This window comes from Arvicola amphibius, chromosome 3 (genome assembly GCF_903992535.2).
Source record: "Arvicola amphibius chromosome 3, mArvAmp1.2, whole genome shotgun sequence".
NCBI lineage: Eukaryota > Metazoa > Chordata > Mammalia > Rodentia > Cricetidae > Arvicola > Arvicola amphibius.
This window is the reverse complement of record NC_052049.1, coordinates 120,336,936-120,360,448: the sequence shown is the minus strand read 5'-3', so window position 1 is coordinate 120,360,448 and position 23,513 is coordinate 120,336,936. Positions and strand designations below refer to the sequence as shown.

Below are 23,513 nucleotides of genomic sequence, written 5' to 3'. Positions count from 1 at the left end.
ACTGTTAGCGGAATGCCACAAAGTGCCCTGGTTTGTTTTTACTGCAATAATTTATTTAACTTTATTTCATATTCACTGGTGTGAATGTGTCAGAGTCCTGGAATTGGAATTACAGACAGTTGTGAGCTGCCATGTGGGTGCTGGGAATTGAACCCAGGTTGTCTGGAAGAGCAGCCAGTGCCCTTAACTACTGAGCCATCTCTCCAGCCCTGGAAACTAACTTTTAAGATGACTCATGTCAACTGAGAAATGAGGCCTGTGAACTCTTAAAGTCCCTGATGTTCCTGATAGTCCTGGATCTTCATAAAGACATTTGAGAGCCTGACATGATGGCAGACCTCTAATCCCAATACTCAGGAAGTAAAGGCAGACTGATCTCTGAGTTCAAGGACAGCCTGGTCTATATAGCGAGATCCAGGATAGCCAGAGCTACATAATAGAGAGTCTGTCTCAATAAGAAAAAAGACATTTGAGTCACTGGAGCTTCAGGTAGGCTTGTTTGGTGTTCTGCCTCCTGGGTCCTTGTCTAAGTTGCCAGGAAAAGCACATGCTGACCTGCATCTTTAGTCCTAGAGCAGACTCCCGTCTCCAGTGTCCAGCTCTACATTCCTTCCTCTTCATTTCTTCTTCCTTAGCTGTGTTTTGAATGTTCATGTTAGGAGAGTTTTAGAAAATGAATCTGTATTAGAATAATCCGATAAGGTTACAATTCTCCCCTCAGAAGGGCTAGGTATCCACATACTCTATAGCCAATGCAAACATCTGTCCATCCACCCCACAGCTCTAGGGCTCATAATGAGGCAAACAGAGGCATTAGGGAGTATAGTCAAGAGAAGCCACGGTAGAGAAGGCCAAGACCCTGAATGTCCTCTCTCGGTTTCTTCACTCAATCTCCATGGCCATCTGGTTCATCCTTTTCATTCCCTGAGAAACACAATGATTTTCAAAGATTGAAATAATTCTTTTTTATTTTCAGTGGAACTTATCTAAGAGTCTCTGTAAATACATTAATTCGCTTGCCTCGAATGAGCTCTAGTCACTGCAAATTAGGGTTCTTTTTTATTATTATGTATACAATATTCTGTGTTTATGCCTGCACGCCAGAAGAGGGCACCAGACCTCACTACAGATGGTTGTGAGCCACCATGTGGTTGCTGGGAATTGAACTCAGGACCTTTGAAAGAGCAGGCAATACTCTTAACCACTGAACCATCTCTCCAGCCCCAAATTAGGGTTCTTAAACATACCAACTCCAAACACAAACAAATAAAATAAGCCTCCGTTTATAAGAATGAGACCTGGGTGTTTCATACCAACCAACAAGTGCTGAGTCCAATAGGACCTTCAAGCTCTTACCTATTTTGCTCCACAGAAACTTAGTACTTACAGTAGAGGCTTGGCATTTTCTCTGGAATTCCAATCCCACTAAACCAAAATAGTTGGGGAAGGGAGGCTCTTAGTAAATATTTATCCATGTTCTCTTACTTACTCCAAGATGACTGCAAATCCTCCAGCATACTCAACCTAACATGAGGTTTGCACGAGAGATGTCAACTATACTTACTGCTATAGTATTGAAATAAAAAAATGATACCTAAAGAACATACTAAATTATAAATACAGGATCAGCTTTTTTTATTGAGTAAGAAGACTCTGAATGCATGCATAGAGTTTGTAAATGCTTGCAAAGCCGCAGTAAACTTTCTGCCCGTTGTAGAACAGAAATGCAGCATGTGTTTCGCATAGTCAGCGCTGATGTGTATGTAGCTGCTGTTTGAGCACACGTTAGATCCTGCTTTCTGTGGGGCTCTGTCAGACTTAGTCCAGTTCTTCTCCAACAGTCTCCCCCAGCTGCTCCTTGTAGCTATGAATTGTGAGTAGGCAGACCTTGCTACATGCCTCAGTGTCCCCCACTCTCTCCTCACTGTCCAAGTCCAAGCAATTTGGGGCCACCTGGTGGTTTTCTGTTCCGACTCATCTATTACTAGGGATAATTCTGAGACTTGGTGGCTGATAGGGACATCTCTCTAAGGTCATTTTTTAAAATATTTTAATATTTTTAAAATATTTTTAATATTGTATTTTTATTAATTATTCAAGGATTTCCTACAATGTGTTTTGCCACATCTAGCACTGGTCCAGGGATGGACCTGCCCAGGGGCAGCAAGAGAGTGAAGAAAAGACACAGAAAAGCCAGGTTCAGGTAGACTCTACTCCATTCTGATGGAGAAACCATAGCATCCGGAAGCTCAGCATGCTTGTTACAGAGTTGAACAGAGGGGCAGGGCTATTGCATGCAGCTGAACAGGAGATGGGATTATTACACACAGACAAACAAGGGGGCGGGTTTATGGAGTGCAGCTGCATCAAGGAGACAGGTAGCTAGCCTCAGTAGGCACCGCCTCTGGGGCGGAGCAGTCTTTGGGTTGTAAAGATCTGGGCAAGGGAATTTTGTAGACATTTCTGCATACACTATCAGTATCCACACTTGGATACCCAGCACCAGCACAGCCACCACCACCAAGGAAGGCTCCCCCATTCTCCATGGCTCTGAGGCTATGTGGTCCTTGACATGCTGTGCCCATGTCAGCAGCACACACTCACCCAGGGCTTCCTCTGCTTGCTACGTATTTTATTATAGTCACCCCCTCCCTCCAAATCCACCTCTACCTCCTTACCTCCTCCCAATTTCTTGTCCTTTTTGTTTCTAAGAACCCAGTGAGTCCAATTTGTGCTTCTCATACACTCATGAGTGTGGAGTCATCCACTGGAGCATGGAGACCTACCGAGGGCCACGCCCTTAAAGAAACCTGACCCTTTCTCTTATCAGAGTAGGATGGGGACTCATGTACCCATCTCTCCTCCATGCTAGAATGTTGACTGGCTTGATCTTGTGGAGGCAGACACAGCTGCCTTGAGTCCATGCGTCCTATCATGTTCAGAAGACCCTGTTTTGTTCTGGTCCTCCCCAGCCCTCTGGCTACTTTGTTCTTTTCTCTTCTTCATCCACAATGGTCCCATCTTAGGATGAAGGAGAGTATAGGTGTATTTGTATCCGAACACTCTACTGCCAACATTCATTTTTTGACCTGACCAGTTGAGGGTTGGTTCAGAAAATCTTGGATACTTGGGGACTTAACCTGCACAACCCCACTTGCCTTTTCTTTTTTGTATCCCCTTGCAAAGGTGAGAACACTGGCTTATCTCTACTTGGAATCTAAGACTGGTTAGAGGGTGAAAGCCAGTGGCTAACTGCATTAAGATCAGCTTTGCACTGCTGTAGGGTTTTACTGTACTTGGATGTAGAATTACTATGTTTTAGAGAAAGTACGCCCTCAAGTTTATAATATTGCCAAATTGCTCTCCCAAAAAGTTACATCAATTTACACTCCAACCTGTAATGTATGAGTTCCTATTTTCACACATTCTTGGCAACATCTGGTGTTTGCAGATTTTATTTTTACTCATCTGATGGGTGTGAAACAGTGTCTCATTTTGGCTTTAATTTGCATTTTTACTATTGAGCATTCCATGTTTATTGGTCATTTGGGTTCCCTCTTTTCTGAAGTGACTGTTCATGTAGCTCCCATGGGTTCTTGAAACATTGTTCTCTTATTTAATCTTTGCAGAATTGTGTGTCCATTAGATCAGCATTCAAATGATGCTCCTTTCTTCCATGTCAATTAGTGAGTGTGCATTTGCTCATTTCTTCTAGTATTCCTGTGTTCTTCTGCCATACTAATCCAGAGACAGAATCCAGCATTACTATAGCTTCCTGTGTATGCTCCTCTCTGTGATAGCTTTGTAAATCCCTAATAATGTTTTTGTATACAAGTATATTTTCCCCTAGAATTAATAAAGTGATACCAATTTTCTTTGGTATATAGTATGCCCCATAGAAGTAAAGGATATGTTCAAATGCAAACAGCAGAAACTTCACTGTAGTTACTCAAGCAAAAGGATTACTTTTTCTCAGAGAACCAGACTGGCATGAATGTGGGTGCCCTGCTCAGAAAGGTAGACCCTGTGCGTGCTCGCCCTTCCTGAGGCCAGCCTTCACCCTCTTGCCTGTTTTCTCCCTCAGAAGCTTGTGGATGGAGCAGAAGAAAGTCAGACAGTCAGCCTTGATTCGCCCAACCATGTTTGTGGCCTACAGTCGCCTGCTCTGGCACCTCTAGAATTTTAATATTCTACTCTTTATACACATTTTATGAGTTATTTATTAATAATCTTACTTTCTAGAGTGAGTGTGACAATTCTCTTTCACCAAATGAAGCCCCAGGAAGAAAACACTTATGCAGGCCTGTCTTGAGACCTCAAGAAAATAATTACACTGTTGGCTCTCAGTTTGTTTTGGATCTCAAGTTGTTAAATCAAAGTAACAGTGTAGTTAAGCTTTGGCAAGTGGGGTGTACTTAGGAATCCTTGCTGTATATATTCTTTCCAGAGATAACTTAGGATTTTTTAAATTTTTTTTTTCTCGGAAGAAAGATGAGATTTCGCTCAGTATTTCCAATGTAACCTAACATCACATTGTGGGCAGCCTGTCATACTTAGGAAGTATGACCTCAGACTCTGCCTTCTCCCATTCTCTGAACCTTTCAGTGCATCTGACCTCACCTCTAGCCTTGTCCTGGACCATTTAGATAGGACCGTAATCAGCCTACAGTGCACTTTCAGCCTTCACCATCTTCAAAGCAAGTAGACTTTATTTCTATTTTATAATAAATTATGTTAGAAGATTCTGGTGCTTCCAGCTAGGACAGTATAGAATATCTGATAACATGTTAAAAGTTAGCAAAGCATTTACCTGTATTATTTTCTTATGCTTTCCTTTGTTCTAAGAAGAAAAAAATATATGAGAAATGAAGCCTGCAATGTTCATACTGGAAACAAGGCAGCAGAGTGCATCTCTGAAGCAGGAAACGTTTTTTACATTAGAATGTGTCATATTTAATTACTAGAACAAAGGGTATAAGCGAGCTGGTGCAGGTAAATGCTAACAGAGTAGCCACACTGGCACCGCTTGTCCAGTTCTGAATGCCCTGTAGCTACCGTTGATCTTGTCTCCCACAGTGGTGTTGGGCAGAACTTAGGGTGTAGGACATAAAGTATTTGTGAATTTTCTCCCATTTCAATAAGCATTGGTATTATTGTACACCCTCACCTTTGTGCATATTTTTTTTATTTGTACAACATTTTGTGTATGAATTTACTACCTCAGCTTTGTGCATTACTTAGCCATTAGAAGAAATATATAATTAAAATTCTTTGGAAAGACAAATATTTTAGAAAATGGCAATGTTTTCCACTGGTTTTTATTTATTTGAGTGTGTGTGTGTGTGTATCTGTGTGTATCTTTGTGTATCAGTGTATGTTTATGTGTCTGTGTGTCAAGTTTCTCTAATTTTTACTGAAATTATTCCTGTTGAATATTTTTTTACCCATTCATCAACAAAAGTAACTTGTATCTTTTTGATTACTTAACACTTATAGCCTAACATTATCTCACCTTTCTCTGTTGTCAACATTATCTCAGTTTTCTTTTTTCACACATATTTTGATTTTTAACCAAGTTAATTGATGTCAGCTGCTTTAGTTTTTCCAAGTTGTATTACTTTACATTAAATTTCAACTTTATTACTGTTATTGCAATTACTTGACTGTTTCTGTTCATAAACTTGTATTTAGGTTTTGTTGTGCTTTAAGTATTCTAAAATAATTTTTCAGCCATGGAAACAAAGAAGTATTCTCCTGCCGAGGAATAAAATTAGCAGTGGATTGGTTTTTGGAAAGAGGCCACAAAGATATTACGGTTTTTGTCCCTGCTTGGAGAAAAGAGCAGTCCCGACCTGACGCTCTCATCACAGGTAAGCCCATTTGCAAGTGGCTGTTTGTCCCCATGGCATCCCCACACAGGTGCCTGACACTCTGGCACTTCTGTGACTACTGCCATTGTCTTGGATGGAACCTTTTTTATTTGCCATTCTGAAATGATGTAATTATATTAACTAAAAACTGTATGCATTAGTGACCTTTCTGTTATGTAATTATATTAACTAAATACTGCATGCATTCATGGCTGCTGTTGCTGTGATAGACATGATGATGGAGCGAAGCTGGCAGCAGGAGCAACTTCGAGGTCCCATCTCAGACTGAGCGCAGTATGCAGAGAGCACAGTGGGATTGGCAGGAGTCTTTGGAAACTTCAAAGCCCACTCCCAGTGACACACCTCCTCCAGCAAAGCCACGCCTCCTAGTCCTTCCCAAACAGTCTTACCCACTGGAGACCTTATGGGGACCATTCTCATTCAAATACCACAGCTATATATATAAGTCAGATGTTTTTCATTGATGTGGAAACATTGACATCAAATTTTATAAAGTTCTCACTCTGAGACATTCTTAGGAGATCTAGCTGTGGCATTCACTCCATAGTACTTGGAAAAGCACACTGAAGCTCTTCAGAAACCACTTTTGTCATCTCTATGAAATTAGCCTAGGCAGCTGTCAAGTTCTAGTGGCTACAAGACATAAAAGGCCTGGCAAGACCCTAGTGTATGTGATCCAGCCAAAAAGGAGGAAATTACCAGAACCCAGAAATACATTTACTTTTGCATTATTTTGTCATTTTTAAATGTATGAGTTTGAGGCAAACATGCCTTCCTTAACCGTTCATTCTTGTTGAACATTTGATTCAGTCATACTGACTTCCAGGCAGTATCCAGTCCTTCTCTCTCACCCAAAACCATGAGGAACCCATGTGATCAGAACTATAGAACTTTTCAGAGAAAGGGAAAGATGGAAGGAATAAAGGAGACCGAGACCGTGACTCCAGTGAGAAAGATTATCTTAAGGTTTTCTTTTATCTGATATCATTAAGGCAATGTTAAATGGGTGAGGTGAGTTGGCAAGCATTGGTGGGGGCATAAGCCATGGGTTCTGTCAGGTCCAGAAGGAACTGAGGACAGATAGATGGCTGTCTACTGTGTCTGTTAGCACCAGAGTGCTTGCTGGCCTCCAGCCAGGATCCCTCACTCAGGCCCTAGGGATCTTTTCAGTTCTTCTCACCCCGCCCTCTCCCTAAACTTCTGCAGCTCTTGGCTTCCCTTCCTCCAGCATCTCATTCTTATGAGAGTCCATTCAATTTCTGCCATGAATTCTCTTGGCCCCCTCTCTTTTGCCTCTCTCTCTCTGCTCTCTGTTTTCTCTTCTTCTCTTGCTGCCCTCCTCCCCCATGACCTTATTTGGCCTACTACTTTCTCCCCCTGCTCTAGACTCCTCCAGATGCCTCTGGCTGTACCCTCCCTCAAGTCTACAGTAAAAACCTTCCCCTCAACCATACCTGGGAGTGTCATGTTCTCCCTCTATTTAAGCCCCGTGTAGCTATGTCAAACTACAGAGTGGAATGCCCATGCAATCCAGCAAAAAGAACAAAAATGGTGAAATAACTCTAGAAAAAAATAATTTGCTTATATTCTTACCTTATACCCTGTAATAATAAATGTTACATCATTGAAGAATAAGTTGTCAAAATTAAATCATCAGAGATTGTAGTTTTTGAGGTGGGAAGGGGAACAGCCTTTCTAAATTTAGAAATTTTAGAAGTGATGTGAAGGAAAAAATTAATATAATTAAAGCAAATTTCAGTTTCAACCTCTTGGTAGACTTTCTTAAAACTAAGTATCTATTGATTACATTTTAAAAATACCCTTAATATTAAGAATTGACACAAATTAACAAACACAAAGCTGTTTCTTTCTAACATGTAAAGAATAAAGTGATTGGAATAAACAATTCACAAGAACCAAATAAGGAAAAAGTCCAACCTCACTAGTCAAAAATATACAAATCTAAACAATTACTACTTTCCATCCATCAAATTCACATTAACAGCTAATATATTCAGTGCTTTGAGGAAGCCGCTCTTATACCCAGGAAGTACAAATCAGCACAACCACCCTCAAATATGTTTATCTTAAAATGTTGATACAGTAGTTTCCACTTCATTCAAAGTTTTTGAAGTTTGAGTCAGATAAGGTCAACTGTGAGCTAAAAATATTAAATGGATGTTTCTAGAAATTAACAGGTCATAAATTTAAAATTGCACAGTGTTTTGAGTCATGTGATGAAATACTGTGTTATCCTACACTGTCCCATCTAGGAAAGGAATCTCCAACCTCTAGGTGCTACTCCGTGCCCCAGCCATTGCCTGGCAGCCCTCTAGGGCAAGCAGATTATCTATTGCAATGCTTATGCATAAGTAGCTCTTATTTTATTTAGCAGTAGCCTAAAGATAAAGGTTACTAACAGTTTGGGTGTCGCCACAGAAAAGCTGTAAAGTAAACCCTTTAAGGGAAAAGGTAGGACTTCTCAAGTTTATAAAGAAGGAAAAGGTATGTGCTGAGGTTGCTGGGTCATGTAGTGCCACAAAATATTCTGAGAAAGGTCATGTCCAACTCATTTTTAACAGTACATTGTTTCAATCGTTCCATTTTTGTCCTGGATCATTTTATGTCAAATTGACATCAGCTAGCTTCTTTTGGGAAGAGGGGACCTCAGTTCAAAAAATGCCCCAACTAGATCAACCTGTAGCAAGCCTGTGGAGCACTTCTTTGATTGATGATTGATGTGGGAGGGTCAGCTCACTGTGGGAAGTACCACCTGGTCTGGGGCGTTATAAGCAAACAAACTGATCAAGCTACAGGGAACAGAAACAAACCAGTAAGTGGCATTCCTCTATGGCTTCCCTGAATTATGGGCTGTAAACTAAGATTAAATAACCCTTCCTCCCCAGGCTGCTTTTGTTCATGGTGTTTATCAACAGTAGAAAAATCTAAGACATGTTTATTATAATTTAATTTTGCTGTGCCTAATTTAAAACTTGAGCTTTATCAAAGATGTGTATGTAAAGGATAAATATATATAGGATTCTGTACTGTCTGTGTTTTCACCTGTTCCTGGGGGGGAGGGGGGGGATCTTGCGGTCTTTCCCAGTGAATAAGGGAGAGGAATTACTATGCTCTCAGATTTTCAAGTTCCCCTTTACGGAATAAATCCCATAAAAATAAGAAGGGATGTAGGTGAAGGTTTAGATCCAAAAAGTCAATGTAGTATTATTTTCAATAGAAGGAAAATGAAAATCAGTTGTATATTCATTAGAAGAATAGTTCAGTATATTAGAACATTCCTCAATGGCACAATATTGAGGCAGAATTTTTCTGTGTGTGTCTGTAGGTGTGTAGGTGTGTAGGTGTGTAGGTACTCTCATTACTGTCTGTCCATCCTGTGACCAGAGGTCAACATTGGGTGTCCTCCTCTATTGTTTTCTGCTTTATATCTTGTCTGGAAGCTCGAATGGCAAGCCATTGAGCTACTCTGTTCCATCTGTCCGCATTTCCCTGGCACTGGAATTGTAGATACATGCCACCATGCCATCTTTTATACAGGTTACAGGAATTTGAACTACTGAAACGTTGAACTCAGGTCTTCACTGTGCACCAAACAAGCTACCCACTTAGGCATCTCCCCAGGCCCTAGACAGGAGGTTTTTTTTTTACAGAATATAGTATTATATAAAACTCATGCTCTTTATTGTATATGAATATATATAAACTTGTGGTTTTTATTGTTTTTACATGTATAGTTTATATATGCACATAAATATACATATATATTAACAGAAAAATTACAGAAAATGATTTAAAGGAAATATGCCAAAATGTTAACCTCTAAGTTGTGTTTTTATGGGATGTTTATTTCTCCCTATTTCTTTGTATTTTTACTTTCTTAATTTTTTCATAAGTACCTTAAAATACTTAGATAAGCAGTGGCAGGATATGATAAATTGAACTCAAATGAAAAGATAACAGCTGGGCATCGGGACACACATCTGCCGTCCCAGAATTGGGAGGCTGAGACAGGAGGACCTCAGATTAGCCTGGGCTGCTTAGCAAGACCCTATCTGAAAAATAAAATAAAGGAAAAGCGATGTTGAATTGTGCAGATGACTTTTGTGCTTCTTGAGGAAGGAAGATATGAGGTCAAGAAGGGAAATAAGAATCTACCGGTTTGGGTCATGGCAGAGTCCAGGGAAAAGTCCCAGCATGCCAGGCCCCAGAAGACATCAGAGTGCCGGTTACTTTGTAAAATGCTGGAATGATAATCAGAGTCTTTAAAGTGTTTGCTTTCCCAAAGTAATACTTTTCTTGACTAAAGCCACCAAGCACGTACTCTCTGGTGAATGGAATAGTTCAGTACTCTTTCACCAGATTTAAGTAAATAAGGCATACATTAAAACTTTCAGAGTCATGGGTTCAGCCTAGCAGTTTTGCTGATCTTCTATTCACTTAATAAATACTTAACATGCATTGGCTATGTTAACTTACTAGCTTATATACTAAACTTGCATTTTTAAGCTGGAATTATCTATGTGTCATCTAACATTTTTTCCAACCTTACAAACTGTTTCATAAGTACAAGTTAAACAAGCGAAGGTGACTTAGGCTGCTTCATTTCCTCTGCCAGCTTCTTCAGTGAGGTTCAAAGCAAACAAACATTTCTTGGGAAATAGAGGCTCCTGAGTTACTCAGGAGCAAGATAGAGGGAATGAGTAGAAACTTCAGAGTATGCACCCGTTAGTGGTTCCTTATTCCTGCATTCCATAGACATTCATTGAGTATCTACTAATGTGCTTCATGCACTGGGCGCTAATGGATACAGAGACCAATGAGACAGAGCACTGTGCTGCCCTCCAGATACCTGCACCATGCTGGATTCTGTTATTGAATCTAGACTTTAGGGTTTTCTGTGAATTTTAAAGAGATCAACAATTGCATGTGATTGAAATACATTCAAGTTAGTTTGAAGAGCATGGTCCATGGGTGGAGGGGAGCTTCCTGGCCCCTCTCCATATGTTAACTGGTTCGTTCCTTCCAGCCTGCCCACTGCATTTCAGAAACAGAGAAGCAGGTTCAGTGAGATTGTGATTTCCTCATGTGAAGTTTAGCAAAACTTGAGTTTTATGCATGAGTGCTCATTCTGATACCCACATTTCCACCTCTAGTCCATCCTAAACTCCAGTGACCACTGAACTCATACCACATACCACAAGAAAACAGGTAGTAACTATCTGTAGAATTTTTGGTGAGTTTTTGAAAATTATTAAGTGACATTTATTACCACATTTCAGAGGATAGGTGCAGAACATGTGGCGCCATATTTGTACCAGCACCACTGCCCCACAGCCTGTTCTTGTGGGCCTGTATTTCAAGTGTTTCTTTTGCTCCCTTCATTACAGCTTCAGATTCTTTAGTCTCCGCCTCTTCTGTTTAGGAAAAATAAAAACTACAACACACTCACAGATGAGCGAAAGTGCCTGCTGCTCAGAAGGGAGGCAGCATAGCAGCTCAGTGTGAGCCCTGTAGTGCAGAACCTCGGCTGTGACATCACACTGGTGCTGCTGACGTCAGCCCTGTGGTACAGAGCCTCAGCTGTGATATCACACTGGTGCTGCTCATGTCAGCCCTGTGGTGCAGAGCCTGAGCTGTGATGTCACACCGGTGCTGCTGACGTCAGCCCTGTGGTGCAGAACCTCAGCTGTGACGTCACACTGGTTTTTCCAATGTCGGCCCTGTGGTGCAGAGCCTGAGCTGTGACGTCACACTGGTGCTTCTGACGTCAGCCCTGTGGTGCAGAACCTCGGCTGTGACATCACACTGGTGCTGCTGATGTCAGCTCTGTGGTGCAGAGCCTGAGCTGTGATGTCACACTGGTGCTGCTGACGTCAGCCCTGTGGTGCAGAACCTCAGCTGTGACGTCACACTGGTGTTTCTGACATCAGCCCTTGGTGCAGAGCCTCGGCTGTGACGTCACACTGGTGCTGCTGACTTCAGCTCCAAAGCTTTTATGACTGAAAGTTCTAAAAGTTTTATTGAGAGTTATCGATTATGCTGTGCCCATCTACTGTGATTTGTAATCTCTATGTTCCCGTTCCTATAAAAACTCTTACCAAGAAGCTGGAATAAAGCTCAATGGTTAAGAGCACTTGTCCTTATAGAGAACTTGGTTTGTTACCCAGCACCCACATGGCACTCACAACCATCTGTAAGAACAGTTTCATGGGATATAATAACCTCATCTGACCTCTGTGGGCACCAGACACACACGCGGTGCACCGACCTACATCAAGCAAAACACTCATCCACAAAATAAATACTTAGATGTTCTTTTTTTAAAAAAAACCTCTGATTATACAAAAGTCACCATGTATTTACTCCTGAATTTCTACCCTGTGTTATTACAGACCAGGAAATTCTGCGGAAACTAGAGAAGGAAAAAATCCTGGTATTTACACCTTCCCGGCGCGTCCAAGGCAGGCGAGTGGTATGCTATGATGACCGGTTCATCGTGAAGCTGGCCTTTGAGTCTGATGGTATAATTGTGTCCAATGATAACTACAGAGATTTGGCAAATGAGAAACCAGAATGGAAGAAGTTCATAGATGAACGGTTATTAATGTATTCCTTTGTCAATGACAAGTAAGTAAGCCAACTGTCATAAGCCATAGTTGCATTAATATCCTTCCCATTTTGCCACTGACCAGACCTGAGACTGGTTTCTTCTGACAGTTTCCTCTTCATCCTGAGGGGAGCCAAAACAGAACACTTGTGCTATAGGGGGCAAGTGTGAGCTTTGTGCCCTTCCCTGAGTTGCTAGCACAGTACCTGAGGCCAAAGAAGCTTCTTAGAGTGTCTGAGGGACCTGGCTGACAAAACATCTATACCACACCCCCACCCAAAAGTCTGTCAAGTCAACTTAGCGCATGATAACTTACATTTTAAAAGTTGTGTTACCGAGGAAGACTGTGGTCGTGATCGCAGCCTTCAAGTTGAGCGAAAGATAAGTGACTTACACAAGCACGAGTTCCAGCAAACGTGGAAGAGGTTTACCTGTTGTCAGTGTAAACCCAAAAGGAGTTTCTCACCTGACTAATTCACAAAAACATGAACACTTACGCTATTAAACATGCATAAAACCCGGGACCAGAGAGATGGCTCAACAGTTAAGAGCACTGGCTGCTTTTCTTGAAGACCTAGGTTTAATTCTCAGCACCCACATGGCAGTTCACAATCATCTGTAACTCTAGTACCAGGGGATTCAGCACCTTTTTCTGACCTGCCCTGAACACTGCATGCACATATGCATGCTGCACAGACATGCAGGCAAACCATCCATGCACAGAAAAGGAAAGATTACAAATTTGAAATTTGTGAAAACTGTTGTACAATTTAGCAAAAGTGAGCAAAAGATTAAAAATATGTTTACAGTCCCAGTCTTGCATTATTCCTTAGAATATATTAATGAGGAAAACAAAAAGATCAGATAAGCTGATTTCTATATTTAGAATTAAAGAATTCCAAGACACCTAGACTAAGCGCAGAGTAGAGAACCCAGTCAAGTTGCAGTGCACACCTGCTACAGTACTGCTCAGCTCTCCGCTTGTGACGACTGAGAAGTGTGGAAAGTGGGTATTTTGGCACACACCTGTGATCTCCACTATACAGGCTGAACAGAAGAATAACAAATTCAGGCCGCTTGGGCTGCAGAGTGAGACTGTCAAGAGAAAAGAGGAGGGAAGAAAGATGGAAAATATTTTTACTTAGCAATGCTAAGGATGGAACCTGTGATCTCACTCGGGCTAGTCACGTGTTCTACCACTGAACCACATCCCTAGCCTCTAGTTTTTCATGGGATATTGCCAGTTTGCTTGCGTAATACTAGAACTATTTGCTAAGAGTTTTCTTTAGCCATTTTGATTGTTCCTCAATAAGTTTTTATATTGTGCATATTCTCATTTTGTAGGTAAACACTTGGATTTATTTCAAGTTAGAACAGGTGTAACAAGTATTAGAATTTATTTCTGTGCATGATATGAATTCTTTCCTGCCTCTGATAGTCAACCCAAGAAGCTCGTGTCCTGAGGTTCAGTTCCTTTAGTAGTAGGAACATGTGCATGCTAGGCAAGCGTACGCCACACTGGGTTACAGCCTCGATGCTTTTATTTCTTAGTCCTTTTGAGACGCGGTCTCTAACTTATTTAGGCTGGCCTGGAACTCATTCTGTAGCCTAGGAAACCTGGACTTGCTGTCCTCTTGTCTTAACCTCCTTCCCTCTGCCAAATAACTAGGATTTCAGATCAGTGACCTAGATCTGACCTTTGTGTGTATATGTGTGTTGTTGTTGTTGTTGTTCTTTTGTTGTTGTTTTTTGTTTTTTGAGATAGGGTTTCTCTGTGTAGCCTTGGCTGTCCTGGAGCATGCTTTGTAGATCATGCTGGCGTCAATTTCACAAAGATCCACCTGCTTCTGCTTCTCAAGTTCTGGGATTAAAGGTGTGTGCTACCACCACCCTGCTCAGACCTGAACTAAAAAAAATTTTCTTCAGATGGGATCTTGTTCTGTTATCTAGGTCGGGGTCTAGATGGGATCTTGTTCTGCTGTCTAGGTCGGGGTCTAGATGGGATCTTGTTCTGTCGTCTAGGTCGGGGTCTAGATGGGATCTTGTTCTGTTCTCTAGGTCGGGGTCTAGATGGGATCTTGTTCTGCTGTCTAGGTCGGGATCTAGATGGGATCTTGTTCTGCTGTCTAGGTCGGGGTCTAGATGGGATCTTGTTCTGTTCTCTAGGTCGGGGTCTAGATGGGATCTTGTTCTGCTGTCTAGGTCGGGGTCTAGATGGGATCTTGTTCTGTTATCTAGGTCGGGGTCTAGATGGGATCTTGTTCTGCTGTCTGGGTCAGGGTCACAGGTATGCTCTGCATCCTCACAGCTCATTTCCCATCTCGGCTTAGAAGCCATTGCTGTAATGGGAAGAGAACAGACTTGAGAGTCCCGTGTAATTGAATCTTGACTTTGTTTTGTAATTGGATGTTAGACACTAGTGACTTAGTTCATCTGAACCTAAGTTAGAATTATTGATTGATCTATCAAATGGAGCTTGAAGCTGGAAATGCAGTGGTGTGCGTAGCACATCTGGCACTTAGTGGCATCAATGAGTCTCTGTCCTCACTGCTGCCCCTCTCCCCCTTTCCCTTCTAAGCTGCTCCACAGCCCCCACCTGCCCTGCATTCCCTTGCAAGACTGGTGTTGATAGAGCTCTCCTAAAATGCCCTGGTAATTATTATTCAAATCCTTTCAAACATCCCAAGACTGGAAGAAGAAAAAAAAAAGCATTGTTAGGACATGCTGTGTCAAAACTTATTTAAATCAAAACAGATACAAGTTCAGGAGAAAGCTGCACTTTATAGGAGAACTTGGTGTATTTTTGATCTTATAAATATTAGTCAAGACAATTGGATAAAAAATTTCAAAAGAAAAGAGAATGAGGGGCTAGAGAGATGGCTCAGAGGTTAAGAGCATTGCCCGTTCTTTCAAAGGTCCTGAGTTCAATTCCCAGCAACCACATGGTGGCTCACAACCATCTGTAATGAGGTCTGGTGCCCTCTTCTGGCCTGCAGGCATACACACAGACAGAATATTGTATACATAAGAAAGAAAGAAAGAAAGAAAGAAAGAAAGAAAGAAAGAAAGAAAGAAAGAAAGAAAGAAAGAAAGAAAGAAAGAAAGAAAGAGAGAGAAAAGCAAAGAGAATGAGTAACTATATCTTTAGGATTAAGTTAATCTTTTTGGGTGTCATTTTTTTTGTTGTTGTCTCTGTGACAGATTCATGCCCCCTGATGACCCTCTTGGAAGACATGGCCCAAGTCTGGATAATTTTCTGCGAAAGAAACCCATCGTTCCTGAGCACAAAAAGCAACCTTGTCCATATGGTAACTGTCCTTATGAATACTTTCCATACACCCTTAAAGCGCAATATACTATTAAACTTGGACTAATGTCAATAAACACTGAAAAGTCTCAGATGGATACTATGTGCTTCTTTTGATTATATTAAATTTAAGAAAGTGTATTAGCCTTAAAACTATTTTTACCTGTTTGGGTTCAATACATGAATTTCTCTGAGTGAAAATAGCTGTAATTCTGTTTGAAGTTAGTTTTTATGGGAATGAATATTGGGAATTCTGTCTAGATATGAATCAGATAAGCAGAGCTTTATCACGTTGCAGCATACAGTTCACTTCATAGCAGAATTTCCCACCCAGTCGTAAAGACCTGGAAGAGAAGAGGCAGATATGATCTGAGACATCAGCTGAGTTTCCTCCTTGCTCTCCATAGTAAGCAAGAATGCTGAAGAGAGTGAGGAACAGACTAAGACTTAGCCCATCTCCCACTTCTGCCTTTCTTTCTCAAGTTCAGACAGGCGTGCCTCGCTGACTGTGCAGGATCTCCTGGCGTGCTCCTTAGCCTAACTGATTTTATCTTCATAGGAAAGAAGTGCACCTACGGACACAAGTGCAAATATTACCACCCAGAGAGGGGCAGCCAGCCTCAGCGGTCAGTAGCTGATGAACTTCGTGCCATGTCTAGAAACACAGCAGCCAAGACTCCAAACGAAGGAGGACTGGTGAAGAGCAACAGTGTCCCTTGTAGCACGAAGGTGGACAGCACTTCAGACGGTAAACGAGGTGCTCCGAAGAGGCAGTCAGACCCAAGCATAAGGACTCACGTCTACCAAGACATAGAGGAAAAGCTTCCCACCAAAAACAAATTGGAAACCAGGTCTGTACCTTCCTTAGTTAGTATACCGGCCACTCCTACTGCAAAACCCCAAAGCACTACATCTTTAAGCAATGGCCTTCCATCTGGAGTTCATTTCCCACCTCAGGATCAAAGACCACAGGGACAGTACCCTCCAATGATGATGGCAACCAAAAATCATGGAACGCCAATGCCTTATGAACAGTATCCAAAATGTGACTCTCCTGTTGACATTGGATATTATTCCATGTTGAATGCGTATTCAAATCTGAGTATCTCAGGCCCCCGAAGTCCTGAAAGGCGTTTCTCATTAGACACTGACTATCGAGTGAATTCTGTAGCTTCAGACTGCAGCAGTGAAGGAAGCATGAGCTGTGGGAGCAGCGACTCCTATGTGGGGTACAATGACCGTTCCTATGTCAGCTCTCCTGACCCACAACTAGAAGAGAATCTGAAGTGTCAACACATGCACCCTCACAGCCGCCTTAATTCCCAGCCCTTCCTGCAGAATTTCCATGACCCCTTAACCAGAGTGCAAAGTTACAGTCACGAAGAACCAAAGTTCCATCCCAAGCCTCCCCTTCCGCACTTGGCTATGCATCTGCAGCACCCTGCTGTGGGTGCCCGGTCCAGCTGTCCCAGTGATTACCCCTCTCCACCAAGCTCCACACACTCGAAGGCACCACACCTCGGGAGGTCCCTAGTGGCCACGAGAATAGACAGCATTTCTGATTCTCGACTCTATGATAGTTCTCCTTCAAGACAAAGAAAGCCTTACTCACGCCAGGAAGGCCTAGGAAGCTGGGATAGGCCAAGCTATGGGATGGATGCCTACGGCTATCGGCAGACTTACTCCTTACCCGATAACTCGACACCCCCGTGTTACGAGTCAATCACCTTCCAGAGCCTGCCTGAGCAGCCGGAGCCCACCTGGCGAATCCCGTACTGTGGCATGCCACAAGATCCCCCGAGGTACCAGGACAACCGAGAGAAGATTTTTATCAATTTGTGCAACATCTTCCCCCCTGAACTTGTGAGGCTCGTCATGAAAAGGAATCCCCACATGACGGATGCTCAGCAGCTTGCCGCAGCCATCCTCGTGGAGAAATCCCAGCTGGGGTATTGAAAAGATGATGCATCTTTGTGGTGTGGACTAGTTTTTTTGTTCAGCTCAGATGCTGAGGGAGGTTTGCTACAATAGCACATGTGATCTCCTTCTCAGCAAGGAGGTTATATAGTATCCATTTATGTGAACTACTGTATCATGGAATCTCTATGGAACCCCACTTGGTGGACACATCACGGGATTGCTTTACATTCAGACTTTTTTTTTTAAAAAAAAAAAAAAACAAAACATTTCCTTTTTAAAGCTATATACTTGGCTGGAAGTTTCTCCAGTTTGATTTAATAGGTGTATCTGTGATCTTTGATATTCCTCTTTGGTGCATCAGGGGTTTATATGCAGCACTTTTTAATCCTTGTTTCCTGTCTTATTAACTTGGTGTTTGTCTGTCAACTGCAAGCAATTGCGGTACCTTCCAAATGTGGAGGCACTGGCCTAGATCTAGCCAACTTCTTCCTCAAGCCAAGCTTAACTAGAATCCTTTACAGCTTTTTAAGTTATTTTTATTTGGGGAAAGTGGGCTTCTTTGTGCTATAATCATTATTTATAGAAACAAAGATATACTACAGCACTGACTTTATATTTTAAATGAAATGTAAGTTACCAGTTATATTAAAATGGGTAATAGTATATATTAGAATGATTTTCAGTATGGCACTTTTTATTGTTTTATTTTTGTTTGGAGGTTTCCTGTTAAAATTAGTTAATTTTAAATGGTCAGTTTAAAAGAAAGCAGATGCAATCAATAGAAAAATGTTTCCATTTTCTTTTTTAGGAATAAGGCAAAAGCCGTAACTATTACAGGTTAAAGCTTTGTTTTCCAGTTGAAACGTGCTTCTTGGCAGTAGAAATGAGACTGAAGTTCTAGCTTTCCATTCACATATGTTCGTAATGTCTGTCTGTCTGTGGGAGACACAATACTGGATGAATAACCCTTTCACAGTACTTGCCTGTTTTTAATGAATCTAAGTATTCTCAATGCAACTTTTATATTTAATACACTCTAGCTTTCCTGCTCTTTATCAAGGCTGGCCTGAGGTGGTCTGATGTGTTGAGGAGATGCAACATTTATTGATACTGCACTATAGAAATGGCAATGGGGGAACTTGTAAATGGTAACTTTGAATTTTTGTAATATATTGTATATTTTCCATTTTCCTGAAGGTAGTTTTTTGGGGGCCTGTTATATTATTGAGGCCAGACTCTTGCCACAACTAGTGTAGTTTTAGATACGGACTAAGGTCTGTTCTAGTATTAGTAAGGGATATTTCTGGTTGCAAAGTCACGGGGTTTGCTTGCTGGAGTGACTTTTCTGAGGATTGGAGATGGATTCACGATCAGAGCAGACAGTGTTGCGCTGGACAGAATTTGACCCTGAGTCACTTAGTGTAAAGGACAAGTCCAGCCCTGTTCCTGTCATCCGCCTGGGCGCTCTGGTCTGGATGGTCCTGTAACCCAAGAGAAGCAAAGCCCTGAAAACCAGAAAGTACCTTTTACTGTTGATACAAATTGTATCTTTTTAACAATAAGAACTATTTTGATTTGTAGATCTAGTTAAAAACACAAATGTGTAACTATAATTAGACTTTTGGGCAACATTTTATCCCTTATTTAAATACAAAATTTTAAAGTAAAATCGAAGTCTAGAATAGGATAGAAAATAAAAGTAACAATTAAGGTAAATAAAGGTGTCTGTCTTAGTTTTATATATTAAAATATATTAAATAAATTTATTGGCATTTCTTTCTCCTAAAACTTACCTAGTGTGAACTTAACTTAAAATAAAGATAAAATGCTGCCTGAAAATAACGTCCAAGCATCTTCGACTAGGATAACATTTTCACTACTTGTGTGACACTGTGTGTTGCATGGAGTAGGATTTGGGTACACAGTAAATGCTTCTAAACGGCATTGTGCATATTAGCATATCCAATAATCTGAACCATGTTCAGCAAACTTAATTCAGGAAAGTGCTGTCTACAGTTACTGCTGTGGTGTTTGAGTGAGTGTGGCGCACATCTTTCCCGAGAGTGATGCGGGTAGCGCCACCCCAGCCATTCCGAGTGGCGTCTGTCTGAGAATGGCGGCTGACTTGGGCGACTGTCCTTGATTCTGTCAGTCACTAGCTGAAGGACAGGTTGGGTTGTGGAGACTAAGAGTGCCAAAAGCAGGGTTGCAAGTGTGGGTCCCTTTACCCAGTTGTACTGTGAGCTCGAGTAGGAAGTCGCTTCAGATGAATCTGTCACTTCTGCTTCGTTTTAGCACTGTGATTATTTGGAAATGGGCAAACTTGACTAAAATAATGTGAGACTTTAGGTCAGAAGGATATAACTTTTAAAATTTGGCCTTGTAATGATTTTAGCTGACTAGTTGCCCTCTTTTTCATCTTTAATATAACCCCTGCCAGTGTCTGTCATGGAGTGGGAGCTCTAACCCACCCACACCTCCATTTCTCAGTACCATTAGTTGTGTGCTAAGGAAAAGTCTCCTTAGGACAAGAGGACAGTCTTAAATGAAGCACCAACGTTGCTTGCAGAGTTGAACATATTTGGCAGACTTTAGCTACATAAAATTCTCAAGTATCTCAAGTAATAAGTAACAGGAGTCTGTTATCAAGTTCATAGCTGATCATAGACCTTAATTTTAGCAAAAATATTTCCTCCCAATTGCTAATTCCTATTTACCAGACTTTCTTAAAAAATAAATAAACAACCTGGAAATGGTGTGTTAATAAGTAGTAAGAAAGTCAGAAGTGGTCAGCTGATAAAAGGGACTCAGACTGGAATATTCTGTCCCTGAATCATAGACAGTTGACTGTGCTTTATGCAGTGATTAGCAGCTCGTCTGTCCCTGTGTCTTAGTCCAGAGGGAATAGTACCTAACGGGCCAAAATGGCCTTAGCACTTCCTCTGTTCCTGCATGTAATACAGACGCTTTCAGTCTTGTTACCCTGATGGGGTTTGTCACTGACCTACACAGTGAAAGTCATGGGCACCAGTATAAAATATTTGACACTGGTGGAAACTTGAATTTTGTGTTTTTATGAAAATACATTTATGAGACTATGTAATATACCTAAAGAGGGTGTTTTATATATACACATGTTTGTTATGAAGTATTAAAAATGGGGGGGTTGTTTAATGGATAGCATTTTCCTGATTGAACTATGTTTCTTTGAGTTGTGTGACCAAGTCTAGGGTCTATTTGAACATAAGATTCAGAACCACTTACATGGAAAGAAACACTTGGTTGGTTTTATTCTTGGTATTTTAAAGATTATTTTGATAATTTTAATAGAATGTGTAATTTTTAAATACACAAAAAGTAGTATTGATTATACAAATGATTATTTAACATGTCTTTTATGGATGTATCTATATGTATATAGACAGTAATATATTTATAAAACAAATATACTTTATGTTGTATTTTTCAGTTTATAATAGACATGGGGATGACTCCGTGTGTGTGTGTGTGTGTGTGTGTGTGTACATGTATGTGTATGTACATGCTTACACACATATCAATGTCTGGCTGGCTATTTGCTGTCTACCTTTCTGTGTGAAAGCTGAGCTCCTTCCCCTGACTTTCTGGTATTTGCTCTGAAGTGTATTTGGCTTTCGTTCCTCCTTTCAGTAGCCTGTTTCCCTAGTCAAGAGAAAACAAGAGGGACAGTTTTTGTAGCTTCTCTTCCAGTTCATTCATCTCTAATTCTTAGAGAATGCCTAACATCAAGCAAGATTATGGCTAGAGATAATGATTATGTTCCAAACATACTACAATTGAAAACCCCAGCTGTGGTGTTAAAGTTTCAGGATACACCCAAATGAACAAAATAAAGCATAGAAGATTAGTCACAAACACATCAGAATGCAAGGAAGCCAGGTGCCTGCGTGTGAAAGCAAAGGCACTTGTGTTGTGCTAGACACCTAGGAATTAGACCCTAGAGATGTGCCAGCAGCTCTTTCTGTGTAAGATCTTGTCTCAGAGAATAAACAGTCTCTTAAAAACTGTTCACCTTTGCCTTTACAATGTAAAAGCCACAGGCAACATAGAAAAATGTGACTTTTTTAAATAAAAATTTATTTACAGAAACAAGCACCAGGCTAGTTTTTACCTGTGGGCCATTCCTGAGCCCTGACCTTGAGGGAGAAAGCCAGACATCCTATGCAGTAAGTTCTGGCATATGTTAATATAATAAGTATGTATCTCAGAGGTCACCTAGTAGTCACTGTGTCCTTCAGAACATGATGTGTGATGGTCACTTAGCACACCAACAAAATATCTGCAAAGAGAGAAGAGTATGGAATTTTTCCTTGAGCTTTGAGTACTTATTTATGAGTAAGATTCCTTTATCTTTTGTTTGTTAATGGCCTCATGGACCAAAAACAGTCTGTTTTAAAAACCTAGCCTATAATTTAGCCACAAATTTTTCAAAGATTATATTTTTAGTTACATTTTTCTGTTGATTTTGTCTTCTGATACTCAACAGACCCATTCTCCTTTACAAGTGGTTTAAAAGATCGACATACTGTAATTTCACAGTTTCGGAGTTTTCTGTAATATTTAAAGCAGAGTGCTCTAACAGCTATAATGAGTGTATTTGTTACATTGTCACTCTTAATAAGAAACATGTATGTCTTCTTTCTCTGTCCAGATGCTCACCTTAGAGGTTTTAAGACACTGTAGGAGCTGCCATGGGAGGGATATTCTTAGGACCCCCTGTGAGTCTGACTTGACTGGAGGTCACACTGTTGAGCACGCTCATTCCCAGTGCTTCATTCATGGACACAGCAATAACACTCTCTTCATAGGATTGTGAAGTAGCTATGGAAACCACCACCTACTTAGGCAGTCACACATTCTTTTAAACTTGGATGCAGCTCCGGCTTTAACAGTGTTACTGTTTCTCCTGCAGTGCTCTCGCCTCCTTGCCTGTTGCTCCTGTTCGGACAACACCGTCATATTTAGACATGGCTTTTCCCTGTGGTCCTCAGTCCTTCAGATTGAAACACAACTTGAGGTTGTGACCATTTGGCAGTTGAGAATGTCTATGCATGCTTTCACTCTTTACAGACTTGTAGAGTTTCACTTCATAGACCACGAACTGACTTTCTAGCCAGGTATTTCAGGTCAACCACAGATGTCTCCCAGCAAAGCTTTTACCACTTCTCTCTAAAGCAGCTGCTGTCTTGCAGGGAAAAGAAACCCAGTGGTTGTTTTGTAAGTATATACACACATATTTGTCTATGTGTGTGTGTGTGTATAGATATAGATATAGATATTAGATAGATAGATATGTATTTAGATTTCCCCTAGGTTTTTTAAATTATTAATTTTCTACCTTATGTTAAATACCCACGAGTGGTCAAATACCACAGATATGGTATACCCTCTCTGTCAGCCCTCCTTCCCCTCCTGACTATAGTTGTATGCTAGTAGAAAATTTCCTTATTGATCCTTCAAGCTTTTCTTACAGGAAAAATAAGGTAAAGAATATCTTTAGAGCACCCATTTTATAAATGTATTATTCTGTTTATCACTGTGTGTCCTGTGTGTTTCTGTAATGGGTTTTTACAATTCCCAAAGCAGTGGAAACAACTATTAGATTCTGCTGTAGAGGGGGAAATACTAAATACTCATTTTTCCTGTGATAGGTTGTTGTTTCATGAAGAAATTGATCTCATATGACAGTATAGATGCTAAATAAATAAAGCATTTTCCTTGTCTGGTC

The 23,513-nt window shown here is 40.9% G+C and overlaps 1 protein-coding gene across 1 annotated transcript in view; it reads left to right on the top strand.

The window, feature by feature from the left end:
• Zc3h12c (zinc finger CCCH-type containing 12C) overlaps positions 1-23,513 on the top strand; it is a 60,054-nt gene extending 36,541 nt beyond the window's left edge. The window contains exons 3-6 of the mRNA XM_038323548.1: positions 5,731-5,870; positions 12,305-12,539; positions 15,721-15,827; positions 16,386-23,513. Coding sequence (XP_038179476.1) covers positions 5,731-5,870; positions 12,305-12,539; positions 15,721-15,827; positions 16,386-17,782 — 1,879 coding nt within the window. The 3' untranslated portion in view covers positions 17,783-23,513. The remainder of the gene's footprint in view (positions 1-5,730; positions 5,871-12,304; positions 12,540-15,720; positions 15,828-16,385) is intronic.